This window comes from Elgaria multicarinata, chromosome 21, assembly GCF_023053635.1.
Source record: "Elgaria multicarinata webbii isolate HBS135686 ecotype San Diego chromosome 21, rElgMul1.1.pri, whole genome shotgun sequence".
NCBI lineage: Eukaryota > Metazoa > Chordata > Lepidosauria > Squamata > Anguidae > Elgaria > Elgaria multicarinata.
This window is the reverse complement of record NC_086191.1, coordinates 8,551,939-8,572,367: the sequence shown is the minus strand read 5'-3', so window position 1 is coordinate 8,572,367 and position 20,429 is coordinate 8,551,939. Positions and strand designations below refer to the sequence as shown.

The 20,429-nt window shown below is 49.3% G+C and overlaps 1 protein-coding gene across 3 annotated transcripts in view; it reads left to right on the top strand.

Annotated features, from left to right (window-relative positions):
• The window catches only part of NPR1 (natriuretic peptide receptor 1), a 60,329-nt gene that overhangs the window by 5,573 nt on the left and 34,327 nt on the right, over window positions 1-20,429 (top strand). For all 3 annotated transcript variants that reach the window (XM_063146022.1, XM_063146021.1, XM_063146023.1), the window contains exons 2-3: window positions 13,899-14,098; window positions 20,109-20,222. In XM_063146022.1, the coding sequence (XP_063002092.1) occupies window positions 13,899-14,098; window positions 20,109-20,222 (314 nt within the window). The remainder of the gene's footprint in view (window positions 1-13,898; window positions 14,099-20,108; window positions 20,223-20,429) is intronic.

Sequence of the window (20,429 nt, the reverse complement as noted above, 5' to 3'; positions counted from 1 at the left end):
TGGGTGCATGTTGAAGCCCCGTCGTGTGCTAATCCTGCGTGCCGCCCCTGCTGAGGATGTCTGATTGCAAGCTGTGTGGGGCAGAGGCTCGGTTGCACGAGTTGAGTTTTAATAGCAGAAAGGTCCCGACCTTGGATGGGTGTTAACCGCAGCGGCCTGATAGCAGCTGGGAGAGGACCGGGGACGTCTCTGCAGTGGGGTGTGGATCTTGGAACGAATTTGGGTTTCTAAAAGGGCAGTGCGGGAGGAAGGGCTTTGCTCAGTCATCCATTTTCTTTCAAAGTGGGGGTGGGTGCAGGGAGTTTAAGGAGAAGTCCAGGAACTCTGTCAGAGGCAGGCTAACTTGATGAATATGGATCCTTCCCCCTCCTGCCCGGTTTTGCTCGTCGTGTTCCTTCCTGGGCTCCCGTTCTCGCGGTGTCATCCCTGGACGTGCCATTGCACAGAGCAACGTAGGAGAAAGAGGGAGAAAAAATGAGACAGGTCTCTGCCCCAAGGCACTTACTAACTAAATATCCATTGGGGAATCAAGGAAGAGAATAAGCAAGGATAAGTCATGAGCGTTACCTCCCTTCTGACTTTTCCTTTCTCTTCCTCCCTTGCGTCTTCATCTCTAGATTATAAGCTTGCAGGGAGGGATTTGAAGCGTGGTTAATTTTTTTGTACGCTGCCTAGCCATTTTGGGTGCTTTAGAAGTAATAATAATAATGGTAATAGCAATAATAGTAATTAATATGTGCCAATGCAGTTTTGTATATGGCTTGACCTGCCAGTCAATCCATGAAAGTTACATGCCCACGATATCAAGGAACGCTTCAAGGAGCTGGGGCGTGTTTAGCCTAGAGAATAGGAGATTAAAGGGAGATATAGTCGTGGCCTTCAAATTCCTGCCAGGCTGCAGCGCAGAGATTTGGTCTCAGTCGCTCCAGAGATCAGGGCTAGAATGGAGGGATGGAAATATCAGGGAAGCAGATGTCGGTTCAACGTTAGACGGGGCAGGCAAAAGGAAGATTATGGTCTACCAGTACATTCCTGGAGATTTGAGAGTGATCACCCCAGATTTCTGGCTCCCAATTGAACAATGGCAAGAAGAAAATGTGATCTCTCCACCCTCTGCCCCTGAAATTACGTTGCTGACATGCAGAAAGCGTGGAATCACCTGGAGTGGACTTTTGGGTGAAAGTTTGGCTTGGTACCGAAAAACAAACAAACCCCAAGGTTCAGAATGGAATTTGGCCCCCGGGCTGGAAGAGGTTCAGCATCCCTGGCTTAGATAGACCATTGACTTGATATGGCAGGGCTGTTCTTCCAGATGTCCTACAGAGCATAATGGCACCGCCACCACCCAGGATTGCATTATCTTAAGAAATCAAACATTCACGACTGTATGAAGCAAGAGAGGGAGACTTTTTTCTCCCTCTCTCAAAATACTAGAACCCGGGGTCATCCCGTGAAGCTGATGGGTGGGAGATCCAGGGCAAATAAAAGGAAGTAGTTAAACTATGGAACTCACTACCACAAGATGTGGTGAGGGCCACCCATTTGGATGGCTTTCAAAGAGGGTTGGATCAATTCCTGGAGGCGAAGGCGATCCATGGCTACTAGCCCTGATGGTTATGTGCTACCTCCAGTATCCGAGGCAGTAAGCCTGTGTGCACCAGTTGCTGGGGAACATGGGTGGGAGGGTGCTGTTGCAGCATGTCCTGCTTTGTGGGTACCTGGCCGACTGCTGGTTGGCCACTGTGTGAACAGAGTGCTGGACTAGATGGACCCTTGGTCTGATCCAGCAGGGCTCTAATGTTCTTAATGATCCAAGCGCAAATGCAGAATATGCGAGACATGTCATGCGTTTGCTTTGGAATTTTAATTTGGGGTTCCAGTGCCCAAATGGGATGGAGAATAGCTTCTCCATTTAACCTGGTCTTCTTGAGTGTGTAGCTGAGGCAGGCCGGAGGAGACTGGCACCAAGGGAGACAGGTGTCTTGTCAAAGGGCTGTGGAAGGGATAAGCCTTTAGAACCAGGGCAGGTGAGTTGTGGCCTTCTAGACGCTTTGGCCTACAACTCCCATGATCCCTCACTATTGGCTAAGCTGGCAACAGCTGATGCAAACTGTAGGCCAAAACATCTGGAGGGGCCACAAGTTGTCCACCCCTGTCGTAGTGTAAGTAGGGGGAAATAATTTGGAGAACGGGGAGGGGAGTTGATTCCGGAGCTCCGTTTTCCCTTCGTTCAACCACCCGTTTTTAGCTCCAACTCCTCTCCCTGTGGTCATTCCTGTTTCTTAAAGAGGTCGAAAGAGAACCTCTGAATATAGGGGGTGTCTTTTTCCTTTGTCACGGAGCGCCTGCACCGTGTCCGGCGAGTAGGACTTTCTCCCAGAGAACACATGCAAGCATGATTTTCATACCTTTATAATCAATAAAGCTTCACTCTTAGTTCTCATTTTGGAGAACGCCATCCAAAACTAAACTTTTATAGACTTTTGAAGTGAGCAGCTTCTGGGAAGACCTCTTAGTACAACTGCTAAGCTGTACTGAACCAGTGCTATGTTTCACCTCTGGGGTGACCCTGTCTGCTTTTAGGGTTCTCCCCAGAGGAAACTAAGACAGACGGGGGTCCCAGGGGTGCTTCCCACCCATCCCCACCCCCAATCACACACCCATCGCTCACTTTTCACCCGCCTCCCCTTTGCTGGGATTGTTTTCTCAGCCCAGCCAGGGTTTTGTTGTTGTCTGGGCGGCAGCTATTCCTAGGGCTGTTCCGTGTCCCGTCAGGAATGTTTCCCTGATTTTCCCAGTGCTGAATGGAGCCAGCGCTTTCAATAAGATGCTAGACTGGGGCTGGCATCATTCCTTATTATTTCTATAGCGCCGCTAGTAGTACACGGTGCTTTAAAGCATCCTCCTCCAACCCTGTGCCTTGTATTGGACTACAACTCCCATAATCGCCAACCAGCATGGCTGGGGATGGTGGAAGTTGTAGTTGAACCTGTCTGGAGGAGGTCAGGTTTGGGAAGGCTGCTTTAGAGCATAATATAAGCCGACCGGAATACCTGGTTGTTGGGTGGCACATCAATGCTGTTAATAAGTACGGAAACAAAATAAGCAGAAAAGTCAAGGTCCCCGCCCCAAGGAGCATACAACCATTTTTTTCCAGATGTCATGGAGGGATGAGGAGTGGAAGGTAAAAGGGTGAATATAATACATATGCAAGGACAAGTTTACAATCTTGACACTGGCTTGGGCATCAGCAGGATGAGATGGAAAAGTCCCAAAAGGGTGTTGAGGACCATGCCATTAGAAGAGTTGGACCACTTGGAAGGTGAAAGGCAGCCTTTTTGGAAGACACCAATCTAAAGGGTGCTAGTGTTTTTACAGAGAGTTGCCAGAGTTGTCGGTTGGACTTGAGTCCTCTTCCCAGATAGTCTCCAAAAGCTAAAATTCTGGAGCGATCTGGAGCGGTTGCATCTTCTCTCTAGCACATATGTGCCTGTAGACCAGGGGGTGTCAAGCCTCTTTCTGTTCCGGGGAAGCTCTTGGGGGCCGCGTTCCAGAGGTGGGCAGGGAAGAAGGCAAAAGCGGGTGTGGCTGAAATACCCCAAATGCCAGCCTATGATAGCCAAGAGCTCTTCCTGCCAGTCACTAAGCCGTTGTTGAGGCATTTCAACCTTTTAGAAACAGGAGAAAACTTGCGAAAGCTGGGAAAGCACCAATCAGGGGAAGGGGGCGGGCCTAGGGGAAGGGGGCGGGGCCATTTGGAGGGCCAGATTTGGCCGCTAAACTTGAGGTTTAACACCCACGGTGTAAACTCTGAATCTACTACGCAGGGTTCATTCTGCTGCCGAAGAAGTCCCTTTCGAATTGTTCCTAACCTAAAGCAGGTCGCTTCAGGTTTTTTCCTGGTGTATCTTTAACTCAGTTTGCAAACGGAAGTGGCCACTCACTTGTAAACACCCCGCTCCCGTTCCCATGCCAAAGATCACTACCTCAGCTGCTCCGCCTCCCCCTTCACCTTTCCACAACTGCACACTGCAGAAAGCTCTTCTCCACCTGCTGTTGATATTTACTCTTCAATTGCCTGTTTTTTTCACGGATTTAAAAACCAGAAGGGTGTTTGTTCTTCAGGATACTAGCGGGGGAAGTGGAGTGTGGTTCTTTAGGTTTCTAGGGGGGGCGGGAATATACCAGAGCAAGGAAAACCATACACACTAATTGTACAATGGAATCACCGGGTTTTAGAGTTGTTACTAACCTTGGCAGGTTTTTTTTTTAGTGTGGACACAAAATGTGCAGTTGGAAATCTGATAATGCGCAGCTGGAAAAAGTGGTGAAAAAAATAAGACTGTTATGTGTTATCTGTATGTGTTTATGAAGATCTTAACAATGGACAAAGTCAGGGATGGCACGTCACACAAATTATATAAGGATGCAGGAGAAAGAGCCCTTGATGGTGTGACTGATGTTGGGTCCTGTGGCAGTGTTTCCTGAATAGATGTGGGGGCAGAGTTGGCCCTTGGGTCTGTTGCATGGTCTGGTCCCTCTGCCTGTGTGTACTATTGCTGGTTAACATCTGCTTCAGGATGGGAGGTTGTGTGTAGGCCAGGGCTGGCCTGCCTCCCAAGGCTTGTGAGAGGGAGAAGCGTCTGTGCTGATGATGGGTTAGAGTTCACTGATGATCCATTGCAGTGGTTTCAATCGGGGGCCGTAGGTGACAACCAGTGGTGTGCTTCTCTTGGTCTGTCGTCCTTCCTGGGTTTCCGTATGGCCCTGTCAATCTGTCTTTAAGTTTAAGGTGCTACTGGTATTGGTGATAATCTGTCCGGTCGTGAAGGCGAAATCATATGTTTGGCTTGTGCGGTGCTGATGTCTGACAGGGCATTTGTTCAGTTGGAAAATTTGCTTTAAATAACCTGAACCTTGGAGGTCAAGGCCTTGAAGGTTGTTACATATATTTTTTTTTAATGCAGTCTCAGACCCCATAGAAACAACACCCACAATCATTAATTTAAAACCATAAAATCACAGTCATTTGTTCATTATACGAACAGGCTAAAAGAGCTATTTAAAACATACACATATTTAAAATATAAAGGCATAGTTAGGGTTTCTTTATTCTACTTTCTGCATTGATCTCTTCTTCGATGCAAGATGCTACCGCAGCACCCGGGATACCTAATTCTAGAACCTCGCGGGGCTCATTTCATGAAGCTGACTGGTGGGAGCTTCAGAACAGATAAAAGGAAAGGCTTCTTCACACAGCGTGGAGTTAAACTCTGGAATTTGCCAAGGCGCACCAATGGCCTCCAATTTAGATGGCTTTAAAAGTGGGGGGGGGAAGGTTAGACACATTCCTGGAGGAGAAAGCTTCTTTGCGGGCTTCCCGCCCCCTCCCTAAATTTGTCACTACAGCAGCCAAACTGCCACTCCGTTTTGGTTGTGCGGTGGCAGCAGAGGAGGAAAAAACGCCTCCTTTCCACATTAAAACAAGGTGCACTGGAAACGCATGCCTTGCTTTAATGCAAATCTGTGCTCCCCCGGGGCTTCCAGGAGCCTGATTATGCATGAAAACAAGGCACACTCCTGGTGCGCTTTGCTTTAAAGTGAAAATGCGGCTTCGTTGCCACTTCTGAATTGCTGTGAAAGCTGATTTGGGGGGGGGGGGGTCAGGGGATGCAGCCCTCGGTAGGATCTGGCGCCTGGACCCTGGATCCTCTGAGGTTGTCCACTCCAGCCTAAATGCCTCCAGCACATTCTCCTCCCACCACAACCCCAGAATGTAGACACCCTTGAGAGGAAGCTAAATCCCGAAGAATGAATGTGTGAAACCCCAGGCTGCACTTTGCAAAGTGCCTTAATGCCCGTGTCCAGGTTTTGACATGCGTACGCGGAAGAGACAGCTTCCATCCTGCCACTCTAAGATTAAGCAACTGGACGCACTTGTGAAGGAGCCTGACCTAGTCCAAGGCAGCTCCTTATGTTCTTGGAGGAGGGCCATAGCATGTAGAAGGTCACAGGTTCAATCCTGGACATCTTCGGGTAGGGTTGAAGAAGTGCTGCCATTGCCAGTCAGTGTTTGCACCAGTCCTTTCTTCAGAAACATGAGGACTGGAACCTTACTTTGTTTTATTTAGAGGAGGGGCTACAACGTGGTGATAGCGCATCTGCTTTGTGTGCCCAAGGTGCCAGGTTCAATCCCCGGTGCCTCCAGTCGGCGTCACCAATACTGGGCCGGATGGACTGATGTTTTGGCTCCGTTTAACCTAGCTTTTTATCTTCACGCTTCTGGCTTTTCAATCACCAGAAGGCGAGTGATTGTGGAGAGCACTGCGCAGCGTGGCAGAAGTGGAGCAGAGACTTCCGTGATTTGCAATAGATGCCGGGCGTGCCTTGGGGAGGGGGCGGCGAACGATCCTTCGTGTGGCTATTGGGAGGTGGTGGTTAAAAGCATGTCACTACGTGGGTCGGGGAAATAGCAGAGAGGGTGTGAAAGGCACAGGGAGAGCGCAGTCGAGGGAGGTCCGTCCATCCTGGCCGGCCAGTAAATCACTGGCTGAAATTCTCTCTGGCGGGAGGAGTGAGGAAACGGCGAGTCAGCAAAACAGGAAAACGCTGGCTCAGGGGGGCCAAGCACGCCGTGACCCCACCCCGTGGACGGGACGCGTCCCTTGACCTCGGCTGCCGGTCGTGGTGGGGGGAAGGACACCAGCAGGAAAATAACAGGATGTCTCTTGGCCAGAGGCCCGGGAGAGGGTAAATTAGTGAAAAGAGCCAACCTAGGCCCTGGATGCCCCTGTAATCAATGCTTCCGCCTCCGTTAGGGGTAGAGTTGCCAACTTCCTCTCCCACCCGCTGCCCGCGGTGCTCTTGTGCTGAACGACATGTACTTTGATCCGGCCCCAGAGGGCTCTTGTGCTGAACGACATGTACTTTGATCCGGCCCCAGAGGGCTCCTCTTAGCTTGTGAGATGCGAGAGCTAGGAATGAGCTTCCAGAATCAGAAGCAGTTGAGATGAACCATGAAGGGCAATCCTTCAGCTACCCCTGCCTGACCCTAAATATGAAGTCACTCAACACTGTCTGCCAAACAGGTGTTGGGGATGGAAAAGAAGAACTGGGATGTCACCAGGAGGGCCTTGATGTTCGTTAATCACCCTTTTTTTTAACCCAGGAAGAAATACATGCTGGTATTGAATTTCAGCATTAACCGCCACCCTGAAGTAGGTTAAGATTTGAGCTGAAACTTGACAGGTCTCCTCAAATGGGGCAGTTCGGTACCTGGGGAACGCTGCATCCCATGCCAAGTCCGGATTTTTCGGCAAGACACCCTCAATAGCACCACACTGCTATTGTCACCAGCTGCAATCGCTGCCACTTCTCGTTCTCATCATTACTCCCACTGGCTTGCTGGAAAAGCAGAGAGGCAGTGAGCAAGTTGGCCGTGGTATCGCCTCCTCCCGCTCCTCACAACTACCATAGACTGGGCCAGAACGAGAGGCAGGTGAACAAGCCGGTTGCAATAGTGAAGGATTCAATTACTTTATTACGGTCCGAGACCAGCACAACATTAATTCAGCAACAGCAACCATACAAAGTAGTACAGATCCTTAGTGCTGGGCTGAAAACAACAGGATGAAATTTAATAGGGATAAATGCCAAGTTCTACATTTAGGAAATAGAAACCAAAGGCACAGTTACAAGATGGGGGATACTTGGCTCAGCAATACTACAAACGAGAAGGATCTTGGAATTGTTGTAGATCGCAAGCTGAATATGAGCCAACAGTGCGATGTGGCTGCAAGAAAGGCAAATGCTATTTTGGGCTGCATTAATAGAAGTATAGCTTTCAAATCACGTGAGGTCCTGGTTCCTCTCTATTCGGCCCTGGTTAGGCCTCATCTAGAGTATTGCGTCCAGTTCTGGGCTCCACAATTCAAGAAGGACGCAGACAAGCTGGAGCGTGTTCAGAGGAGGGCAACCAAGATGATCAGGGGTCTGGAAACAAAGCCCTATGAAGAGAGACTGAAAGAACAGGGCATGTTTAGCCTGGAGAAGAGAAGATGGAGGGGAGACATGATAGCACTCTTCAAATACTTAAAAGGTTATCACACAGAGGAGGGCCAGGATCTCTTCTCAATCCCCCCAGAGTGCAAGACATGGAATAATGGGCTCAAGTTAAAGGAAGCCAGATTCCAGCTGGACATCAGGAAAAACTTCCTGACTGTTAGAGCAGTACGACAATGGAATCAGTTACCTAGGGAGGTTGTGGGCTCTCCCACACTAGAGGCCTTCAAGAGGCAGCTGGACAAGCATCTGTTGGGGATGCTTTAGGGTGGATTCCTGCATTGAGCAGGGGGTTGGACTCGATGGCCTTGTAGGCCCCTTCCAACTCTGCTATTCTATGATTCTATCTCTCAGAGATTTAACAGTCCTCTGAGGTTAATAGGTTATGATGTGTCCTCATAGCCAAGTGGCAGAATTTAGCAACCTTATAGGTAACTGAGGGGTTTCTATCAGCAAAGAGGAACTTGGTATAAAATTCTTCGGTGTTACCTGGAAAGTCCTGTAGTAGAGGATGGATTAAGCCTGACCGGGCCTCTGAGTAGAACAAGCAGTGTAAAAGCACCTGAGAGGATGTCTCTATCTCACCTGAATCACATGGGCATAACCTTTGGGAGACTGGAATTCCTTGATATCTGCCTTCTGTGAACTTGGAAGGGAGAACATTATAGTGAGCCCTAGTGAACGTCCACCTGTATTTATAATATGTAAGGGAGCTCAGATAGGCCGCAGGGCCACCGCCCTGTAGAGGAGAATGGTAAATATATAGGATTTGGCTTAGATCGTTCTGCAGTTCAATATCCCAAGCAATAGTGAAGGAGCATCTTCAGGAGGGCCCTGCTAGGGTGTGACTCCTTGGCAAGTGTTCAACCCATAACACCAGCCCTGGCTGCCTTCCATGATCAACAACTGACTGGACTGGCAGATGAATTGTCTTTTATGTTGATGAAGGCAAAGCATCCTCCACTGTGCCTGAAGGCAGCAAGGACTTTGGGGGTACAGCGGAAGCTAACGTCTCACTGCCGCCTCCCATCATTTGCCGCCTGAGGCAATGGCTTCACTCCACCTCATGGTAGGGCCGGGCCGGAAGCAACGGCAGTCTCCTGCTGCTGTTCTCTAGGAGCTGGTATTCCCAAGGTGGACTGTTTAGGAGTTTTCAGGTTGCACGCAGCTGTCCCGACTTCACGCATCCAACCGCAGCCTTGCTCCTGTCCCCACGGATTGGTCTCATCCTCTTTTAAAGGCAGCTGAGTGAGCACCTTCCTGCCACATTTTGTGTCAGTGAGTTCCGCAGGTGTATTAGAACTGCACATTGCACTGCATCTCCCATCAGTCAATTTCATGTCTAGTTCTAGTATCATCAGAGAGGGGAATAACTTCTTTCCCCACGCCACGCATAATTGAGAAACCTATGGCTTCTTTTCTAAGCTAAAAAGCCACAAACGTTGCACCCTCTCGGTCCTTTCTTGTCATGGAAGGGTAAAAGAAAAGCTGGAGCTGCCAGAATTCGCTCCTTGGCCCAGGCAGAGAGGTTCTCCGATTCTAGGACGTGCCTGGGCAGAAACTCTGCCAATCAGAGGGGTCAGCCTTGCTGGACAAGCCGAAGGAAAAGGGAAGGGCAGGTTGCTAAGCTTTTATCATGCTTGGCCGCTCCGTCCTACCTCCCGACAGGAGGAATTAGCCGCTCCTTGGAAATAATCTTCCCAAGACATTTGTCATTTGTGACATATAGCAAGAAAAAGAGAAAGAGAAAGAGAGAGATCTGTTGCAATTTAATTTTAAAAACATCTGTCTGGTTGCCTGGACTGGATCTTTCCTCGCCACAGGTGAGCAAACTAGTGTCTGTTCACTGGCGGGGTTAATCCTTCTCAGAGAGTTTCCCAAACGTCTGATCCCTGAGACATATTACGCTCTCTTTTTCTGAATTAAAGCTGGAAAACGTGGAGGCATGCTTCAGTCTTCCACCCCAAAGGGTTGTTTTTAGAGTATCTAAGATGGAGAACAACCTGGCTTTGGAGTAGCCTCATTTCTTTTGTTTGTTTTGCTTGAGCCGCTGTTTTCAGCATGCCCTTGCGATTCGAAGGATCCAAGCCCGGATCGGGGACTCGTACAGATTCAGAAGAGAACAGCCTCCTCATAAGACAAACAATTCAGCTGTGTTGCTGCTTGAATGGCAAAATGCAGTCAAGGTTCCAACAGAGCAGGGGTGGGGATTCCAGGCCCCTCTAGGTGTTCGTGGACTCCCACTCCCATCAGCCCCAGACAGCAGTTGAGAGTTGGAGTGCAACAGCGTCCAGAGGGCTGCACGTGTGTGTGTCCCCCCTCCGACCCCCTTCAGGGCTTGCTTTTTCGCTCTCTGCTGGGCCTGGCAGGAGGGAGAGGAGGAGGCTCTGGAATCCTTCGTTCTGGTTTGCAAGCGAGGAGGCCGTTGGTGGTAATTAAGCAAAGGCATAGAAAGGGGCCTTCTGGAGCTCAGCTGAACATCCAGCCTTCATTTCGCAACCTCCCAGCGGCGTTAATGGCTCCCGGTGGAGAGAATTTGGCGATGGACTGGGTGTGCGGAGCCCAGCTTTGTGGGGAACGGGGATGGGGGAGAGGGAATGCTGTCTCTTGCATTTCTAATTCATCAACGAAAAAATCTAGGGAAAAGTGTACAAGGCAGACACACACACGGGAGTTTGGACTTGTGCAGTGGAAAAAAGCAGAAGGAGGGAGCAATGTGTAATCAACTGTTTGCATACAGCTTCTTTCTTTTTCTTCTAAAAAACCCCAAAAAAACCTGGCATGTTTGGGGCACATTAGAGCAGCTTTCCCCCATCTTGGTACCCTCCTGATGTATTAGAATACAATTCCCAGAATCCCCCAGGTGGCTGGCTGGAGGATTCTGGGACTTGCAACCCAACACACCTGGAGGGCACCAGGTTTGGGTAAGACTGCTGAGAACGATAGCACCACAATGCGGTCAAAACACAACTCACCTGCTTGCCAGAGGCGACTAGGAATTCCACATAGGCGAGTGAGTGGTTTGGCAGGAGAGTGACAGAGGCAGGCTGCCCTAGAGAGTCCAATGGAGTGGGACGTGCCCTCGGTGCACGTTTACAGAGACCTGAGGTCCCTGATCAAATTGTTTACCAGTGTAGAATGGGACATAGAAGGGAGGGGAGGAAAGATGGAGGCCGGTCAGGTACTGCAGGGAGAACATAGGTTTGGTTCAGCGACGCACATGCTGAGGCTCCGTTTCAAGTAGGAAACGAGGGGCCGTGTGTGTGTATAGCAGCGGCCAAAAGCCTGCATGTGTTTGTGTGGTGAGCAGCTCCGGCTATTTCCGCAGGGGCACATGCCTCTCATTTTCAGGGGTCCCCAGCGACTCCACCCCTTGGTCTGTTTGGCAGGCTCCGTGCGTAGTTTCTCGGTATCCCTTGGCCCCTGCCAGAGGCCAACTCTTGGCTTTTCCTGTTGCGAACAGGGTTGTCCCCTCTTCCGCCTCTTCTTCTCAGGGGTGCCGTCAGGGCAGGATTTCGGCCAGATGTCCAGGGACCCACTCAGCAGAACGGACGGAGGCGGGGGGCAGGAGGCAGAAATCACAGCAGCGGGCTTACCACATCTTGGACTGATGCTCCAAGATGTATGACAATGGAATCAGTGACCTAGGGAGGTGGTGGGCTCTCCCACACTAGAGGCCTTCAAGAGGCAGCTGGACAGGCATCTGTCAGGGATGCTTTAGGGTGGATTCCTGCATTGAGCAGGGGGTTGGACTCGATGGCCTTGTATGCCCCTTCCAACTCTGCTATTCTATGATTCTATGAGGTTGTGGCCTCTCCCACACTAGAGACATTCAAGAGGCAGCTGGACAGGCATCTGTCAGGGATGCTTTAGGGTGGATTCCTACATTGAGCAGGGGGTTGGACTCGATGGCCTTGTATGCCCCTTCCAACTCTGCTATTCTATGATTCTATGAGGTTGTGGCCTCTCCCACACTAGAGACATTCAAGAGGCAGCTGGACAGGCATCTGTCAGGGATGCTTTAGGGTGGATTCCTACATTGAGCAGGGGGTTGGACTCGATGGCCTTGTAGGCCCCTTCCAACTCTGCTATTCTATGATTCTATGAACTCACCTCCCCAAAAGATCGTTCTGAAATGACCTAACTGCACCGCTGCTGCCTCCTCCGCCGCCACCCAGCTTGCCCCTATATTACAGAGAGGAAACTGAGGCCGCAGGAGGGGAACCACTTTCAGCCCAGGGGTCAAATTTTGGAGAAGTGCTCTGTGGCCAATGGTGGGCGAGGTCGAAATCAACACCAACCTGTTCTAGCTCAAAACTCTTACTGCCAGTAATTTAGCCTTTCAACCTTTTAAAATGGAGTCAGGGAGAATGCACAAAAACTAGGAAACTTGATCAATGGTTGGGGGAAATAAAAGGAAGGGGGCATGACCCATCCTGCGTGCACCGGAGGGCTGGATTTCCAGTTCCCCACCCTCTGCTTTAGTCTGTAGGAATCCCCATGGCTGATCTCAAAGACTTCAAGCTAAAAGATTTCAGCTGAAAACCCTCATTTCCTAACCCCTTGGAGCGCTGGTGTGGTGCGATAACTTGGGTCAGACGAGGCTTCCCAAGAAGAGCAGAGTGTGATTTGCCTAGGCTACTGGCGGGGAAACTCCAAATGTTAGACTCCAGCTCCCATCAGCCCCAGCCAGATCACCAAGATCAGGAAGGCTGTCAGTTCCAAATCCACAGAGATACGCACACTTCAATGGTTCCTAGACCCTGGCAGTTTCTTATTTTCTGGTCCTGTTCGCCGATAAATCAGTGCCTGCTAAGTTGTTGTTTTTAAAAAAGTGTGTGTGCACAGCGTGTTAAAATGTTCCTTGGGGTCTCTAGAACTGAAGTCCGCCAGTGGAGTTCCCGTGCTGGCTATGGAAGAGGAAAGACCTATTATCCGGGGCCTGTGTGGCTACCAACCTCTTGGTAACCTTGTAGAAAACACACCAAAAAAACCCTTCTACCAGTTGGGCTGTTGAAGAAGAGCTCCGTTCCCTCTCCGCTGGCTGGCCCTCTCGCTCGCCTCCACAGATGACCCCATTGGGTTCTAGTATTATGGGAGAGGGATAAAAACGTCCTTCCTGTGGGTTTCCCGTGGGCCACTGTGTGAACCGAACGCTGGAGAAGATGGACCCTTGGCCTGATGTAGCCTGGCTTTTTAAAATGTTTTTATGCTCTGAGTTTCTTCCTTGGCCCATGTAGGGTGCTGCTTAGAACCAAAGATGTTTTGCGTTGTCTAAAAGACATAGGCCTTCGCTAGACCTACCAGTTAGCCTGCGACAGAGGAAGGAAGACCTTGCATTGTGTTTAATGCGAGATCCCTCCTCTGTTTACACGTGACGACCTCAGAAGGAGAGGTGTCGCGCCCGCCATTTTGGGGGGGGATTAAAGGGCCGGCAGTGCACAAACGCTCATGCGCAAAAAGTGATTTTTAAAATTTAAGTGACTTTCCCTGCTCCCCACACCCTACCCACGATGGGCGTAGGGCTCCCGGCTCCTCACGAGGAATCGCGCAGAACCGGGTCAGCCCGCAGCACCCGCCCACACGTTCCGTGGTCTCAGGTTCATCCCGGGACCGTGGAAAAACCGGGGCCAAAGGGGAGGGCGAGATCCCTGATCCCAGGATCCCCTGTGTATCATATGGACACACAGGGACGATCCCGGGGATAAAGCCCTGTCTAGCTATAGCCTAAATAAGAAGTCCAGGCCAACAAACTCACTTGTTGGCTGTAGGGAATAGCTCTTTTCTAAAGACACCAGATGATCCCGGACGCTCACTGCCTTTTCCCTTCCTTGCAGTCATCTACATCAGCTGTGCCACCGCCGTCTTCCGCGAGCTCATGGTCCAGGCGCACCGCGAGGGCCTCACCACAGGCGACTACGCCTTCTTCTACGTCGACCTCTTTGGGGCGAGCCTGAAGAGTTCCCACTTCCCCGACCGGCGGCTCCCCTGGCAACGCGGGGACGGAAAGGACGACGTGGCCCGCGAGGCTTTCAAGGTAAGCGCTCCCGGAAATCGTCCTGCCTCCCCACCGCCTTCCTTTCACTCACACATGCGCTCTCCAATGCAAATTGCTTTCCCACTTATTTGCCTGAATAATGCAGATATGGCTCATGCATAGTGGGGGAAAACCCTCCAAAATTTGCATGCGGCGTGGCCACGCCCCCTCCTTCATGCGCCCCGTTGGCCGAATCCATCCCCTTCCTTCTCCCATGGCAGCGACAGCCTAACTGCATGGGACTTGCCTTCGCGCCACACTGATTGGTTGAGCAGGGCTGTCCGTCATCCCACTGGTGGAGGGGCTGCCCTTCCTGTTTGGTGCAGAGGAAACGAATTGCCGTTTAAGCTTGAGCTTTGAACTTTTTTCTTTGAAGTTTCAAAAAATTTTCTGCATGTCTCCACTGCTTGGGCTTCAGTTTAAAACAAAAATGAGCAAAATTGGTCTGGTAGAGGTGTAGTAATAAGCCTTACGCAACTGAATTATTATTATTTATTTATTATTTATTTAGAATATTTATATACCGCTCCCCATTGAAAAATTTCGGAGCGGTGTACAAGGTAAAATGAAAATAAAAACAGAATAAAAACAGTTAAAACAAAATTTAAAAGAAGCAATAACAGTTATCCAAGGCTGCATGTTAGAGAAAGGCTTCTTGGAATAAAGATGTTTTCAGGAGGCCCCGAAAGGAGTACAAGGTTGGCGCCTGCCTGACCTATGCCACTCCTCAGCCTAAAAGACTGCCGGAGCAGTTTACATAAAATAAATCAAACCAGACAGTAGCTCAGTTCAGACAACACGTTAGTCAACGCAGTGTGAAAAGTCCACTCGGTGGTTGAGTTCCTGGGGGGATACTCCCCACACCACGTGTTCTAACTCCACCGTTGCGTGACTGTGGGCTACCGTGGAGCTGAGTAAAATCCATTATGATGTTTGATTGACAGTTCCTCCGCCCTCTATCTTACCCCGGTCCTCCCAATGGTATCCCATCAGCCATTGCTGCAAAAAAACAATCCCGGCGACTCCCCTAGAGCGGCACTCGCTCCTTTCGCCGCTCTTGCCAGGGAACTCTATAGCCAGTGGGAAAAGTCAACTCAAGGCAATGGAAAACTCCATGGAGCCCTCCACACAACACGCAATACAGCGGTTGTGCAGGAACTCTCCTCTGCGCAGTGTGGATATTCAGCATGGAGTGTTTTAAAAAACAAAACAAAAACCCTCCACTGTTGCGTGGAGTTTTCCCACCAGACAACACACATGTCAATGGTGATGTAGAAACTCCACTGTGGAGTTCTAAAACCACCATTGTGGAATGTGTTGTCTGAATTGAGCCAGTCACTGTTCGCAGCTTAACAGTCTAAAGAGACATGAAGGAAAGGAAAGGAACCTCTCGTCCAAGCACTGAGTCATTACTGACTCTTGGAGGGACGCCAGCTTTTGCTGACGTTTTCTTGGCAGGCCTTATAGCGGGGTGGTTTGCCATTGCCTTCCCCGGCCGTGATTACCTTTCCCCCAGCTAGCTGGGTACTCATTTTACCGACCTCGGGAGGATGGAAGGCTGAGTCGACCCGAGCCAGCTGCCTGAGAACCAGCTTCCGCTGGGATCGAACTCAGGCCGTGGGGAGAGTTTCGGCTGCAGAAACTGCTCAAATGGGTGTAAAATGCTACATACCATTGCATGCCAACCACCAGCTCTCAAATACTATTGAACAAAATTCTCTGTCAAGTTTCAAATGCTGTTGGATGTGAAGTATTGACCATTAAAGAAAATCAGATGTCCTCAGGGCACTCAAGATCAAAGTCCACAGAGGAGAATTTGGGGGAGATGTACTGGCTTTAGCTGTAGCGGAACTGGACAAGCACAGATTGGCTGCCTGTTGGTGGCCACAGAATCCGTCTGAGGCTGAATGTTCATGGTTCGTGGACAGAGCCAGGATGCCTTCTTCATGTTCACCCCTGTTTCCTGGCAGGGTTCTTGTGCTTCTGACTGCTAAAGGACAGGCAGAAATTCAACCAGGAAAGCTTTCCGTGACACGGAGACATGAGTGGTAGAGAAGGCAGGGACTCGTTGAATTTCTCCTGGCCGTGGAGCTATGAAGAAGGTGTGGGAGCTTTGCCGGGAAAGGGGAAATGTGGTAACTCTACGGGAAATACCTGGCAGAGGAGGCTGACCTGCCTTCCTGAGAGAACGGCTGCCGCCTCAGGCCAGTGCCGTCTGGCGGGCATCCCAGTGCAGTGGGAGGATTGGGCAAGGGTGTTACGGTCGGTTTGGGGGGGCTGCACTGAGCTGGCGTGGGCGTGGGTTGGCAGCCAGGTTGGGTATTGCCAAGTCCCTAGGCCTTGTGGCAGGAGCAGGGTGGAGAAAGCCCATTTATTTGTTTATTTACTGCATTTCTATATCGCCCAATAGCCTAAGATCTCTGGGCGGTTCACAACAATTAAAACCTTTCAGAACAATCCAATATAAACTCCTCCTGTTGACCTACAAAGCTTTTCACTGTCTAGCTCCTTCCTATCTCTCCTCTCTCATCTCACACTATTGCCCCGCTCGTGCTCTTCGCTCCTCTGATGCCATGTTTCTCGCCTGCCCAAGGGTCTCCACTTCCCTTGCTCAGCTTCGTCCATTTTCTTCTGCTGCCCCTTATGCCTGGAACGCTCTTCCAGAACATTTGAGAACTACAAGTTCAATCGCAGCTTTTAAAGCTCAGCTAAAAACTGTTCTTTTTCCTAAAGCTTTTAAAACTTGATTTTGTTCTGACTTTATACCAGCGGTTCTCAACCTGTGGGTCGGGACCCCTTTGGGGGTCGAATGAACCTTTCACAGGGGTCGCCTAAGACCATTGGAAAACACATATTTCCGATGGTCTTAGGAAACTGTATTGACTGAACTATGTCATGTATCATCTTTTGTATTATTAAAGCTATTGTTATGTATTATTTTCATTAGCAAACCATCCCATGACAATGGATCGTGTAGAGAAGAACGAAAATAATTTTATGGTTGGGGGTCACCACAACATGAGGAACTGTATTAAAGGGTCACGGCATTAGGAAGGTTGAGAACCACTGCTTTATACTGTTAGTTTTACCCTACCCAGTGCCTGTTTACCCTACCCTGTGCCTGTTTGCATTCTCTTCCCCTCCTTATTGTTTTATTATGGTTTTATTAGAATGTAAGCCTATGTGGCAGGGTCTTGCTATTTACTGTTTTACTCTGTACAGCACCATGTACATTGATGGTGCTATATAAATAAATAATAATAATAATAAGGTATAAAACAAAGCACAATATAAAAAGTACAATATAAAAGGATGACCTGGACAAAATCGAGCAGCAATGCAGAGATTTATACAGATTTAAAACAGCAAAGTTAAAAGACTAAGAAGGTAAACTGTTAGAATGCTGAGCAACTAAAAAAGTCTTCACTTGGCGTCAAAAGGAATGTAACGCAGGTGCCAGGCGTACCAACAGGTTAAAAGCACAAAGACGAAATACAGTATAAAAAGCACAACCAGGATAAAAACCACGCAGCAAAATTGATATAAAATTAAAATACAGAGTTAAAACAGTAAGATTTAAATTTGTTAAAATTAAGTGTTAAAATACTGAGAGAATAAAAAGGTCTTCAGCTGGTGACGGAAGGAAAACAATGTAGGTGCCAAGCGAACCTCTCTGGGGAGCTTGTTCCACAACCTGGGTGCCACAGCAGAGAAGGCCCTGCTCCTGGTAGCCACCTGCCTCACTTCCTTTGGCAGGGGCTCACGGAGAAGGACCCCTGTGGATGATCTTAAGGTCCAGGCAGGCACATATGGGAGGGGGCGTTCCTTCAAATAACCTGGCCCCAAGCCATTTAGGGCTTTGAATGTTAGTACCAGCACTTTGAATCAGGCTCGGACCTGTACTGGCAGCCAATGAAGTTGTAAAAGGACTGGCGTGATGTGGTCTCGTTGGCCAGTCCCTATTAGTAAACGGGCTGCTTTGTTTTATACCAGCTGAAGTTTCTGGACTGTTTTCAAAGGCATTTAGATGGACTAATGGCTTGACTCCTATGCGCTTATTTAAATCAGCCGTTTCTTCAAAGCAATGAGGACTAGAGCCTTGTTTTACTTTTAAAAGAAAAGCCATATCTCAGTGGTAGAGCATATCCTTTGCATGCGGAAGGTCGCAAGTTCAATCATCCGCATCTCCAGGTAGGGCTGGAGAAAACACACACACACACACACACACACACAGAGCCTTAAACCCCCGGAGAGCCATCGCTGCTCAAAACTGTAGTCAATACTAAAATACACAGATTAAGTGTAAGGCAACTTCCTGTGTGCTTGAAGAGGGTTACCCTTTGCATTCTTAGGCTTTGGCGAATTCCTTATTCTCATCCCTGTTCCCCACAGGCAGGCTTTACTCCTGAAGTAACGCCTTTAAATCCCCCACCGTACCCCTTTGCCAGGGGCATTGGATCTCTTTCACCCCAAAGGCCAAATTCAGTGTCACAGAAGATCTTGGGCAGGGGAGGGGCAGGATTCCAGAGGTGGGCGGGGCTCAAGGAGGATGGGTGGAGCCAAAAGACCAGTCACTAAGCCCTAGGATAGGCCTTTAAACCTTTTAGACTGGGGTGGGGGGAGCTGGGAAACCAGCAAAGATGACTGGTTGGAGGAAAGGGGGTGGGGCATGGGGAAGTGGGCATGGCAGTTTGAGGAACTTCGCAGGGCTGGGTTTCGTCCCTGCTGTTGCAAAAATAGCTCGTTCCCTGGTGCACCAAGTCCAATTCAGCACACAAGGAGAAGAATTGAAGTTTAAACTTTGGTATACTGCTATTTATATGTTTTCATTGTATATGTTTTGATTTTGCAAAGCCACCTTGGGAAAAAGGCGGGATATATTATTATTATTATTATTAATAATAATAATAATAATAATAATAATAATAATAATAATACAGGCCTCTAGATCTCAATGTGGGGGGGGGGAGAAGAAGGTGTTGAGGAGAGTGGGGGGGACACACGTGATCTTTTACAGCAGGCTCCAGCCTGATTTTTCTGTCTTCAGCATCCTCCAAAGAAGAGGAAGGAAGCAAGATAATTCCCCGGATGGAGTCGCCGGCTGGTTGCAGCTATTAATAGCCCCAAGGAGTTGAAAGGCAGATTGAATCGCTGAGGGGGAAGGAATAGTTGGTAGGGAAGAAGGATGGAATTCACTGCCTCCGAGGCGCAATGCCGGCTACGGTGCTGGGTGGAATTAAAAGCAGACACCTTCACGGACGAGGAAGGGAATTCTACCTACGGCAGCCTTCCCCAAACTCCCGCTACAACTCCCGTCATCTCTGACCATTGACCCTGCTTCCTGGGGCTGATGGCAGTTGGGGTCCCAAACATCAAGAGGGCGCAAAGTCTCTGGTCGGACTCCTTAATCCCCGTATCTACTGTGACTGAGAGCTTCTCAACATGAGCAATTTATTGCGTGATCATGATTCGCCATTCATGGAAGTTTGCAGGTCCTTTAATGATGCCATCAACCTCCCGCGCTTCACCCAGTAATCTCGCTTTTTAAAAAAATTGGCAATAAGACAGTATTTAAAATTATCACAAGATGTCCCAACTGTGTAAAGCGCTATAATTCCACCACTAGTTGGCAGTGTTTCATAGCACGTAATAGCATTGCCAAGAGAGGAAGTTTTCAATCCAAAATCACATGGGCGCCGTCTAAAGAAGCCCGTCGTAAATGCGAAACAACTCCAGAAGAAGAAACCCTGGTAATGATGCGGGTTTTTTCCCCTTAATGTAGAGACACCCCAAGCCTAAGGGCGCACATGTGCTGAAATAAATCTGTGCTCTCACATTTCCTCCCTCAAAATCCCTCCCCTTTCCCGTGTTGAGTTTTAGATTGTAATCTCCTCTGGGGAGGAACTGTCCTCTCGTGGGATGTGTTGATAGCATTATCTCCAGCAAGGTGTTTGAAGGGTGTGAAGGTCTCAGCGGAGCCGTTACGGGTCTTCTTCTTGCAACTCCACAGGCTGTGATGATCATCACGTACACTGAACCCACGAACCCTGAGTACCGGCCGTTCCTGCAGGAGGTCAAGCAAATGGCTCTAGAGCAGTTCAACTACACCATGGAAGATGACCTGGTAAGGAGGTTGGGTGGAGTTTCAGGCTTGCCTGCTGCCAGCCACATGGGTGGGTCAGGGGTGGCAGGTGACTGGCCCACGGTGGGAGACTTTATTTATTTATTTATTTATTTTATTTTATTTATATACTGCCCCATAGCTGAAGCTCTCTGGGCGGTTTACAAAAGTTAAAAACAGTAAACATTAAAACGAATATACAAAATTTAA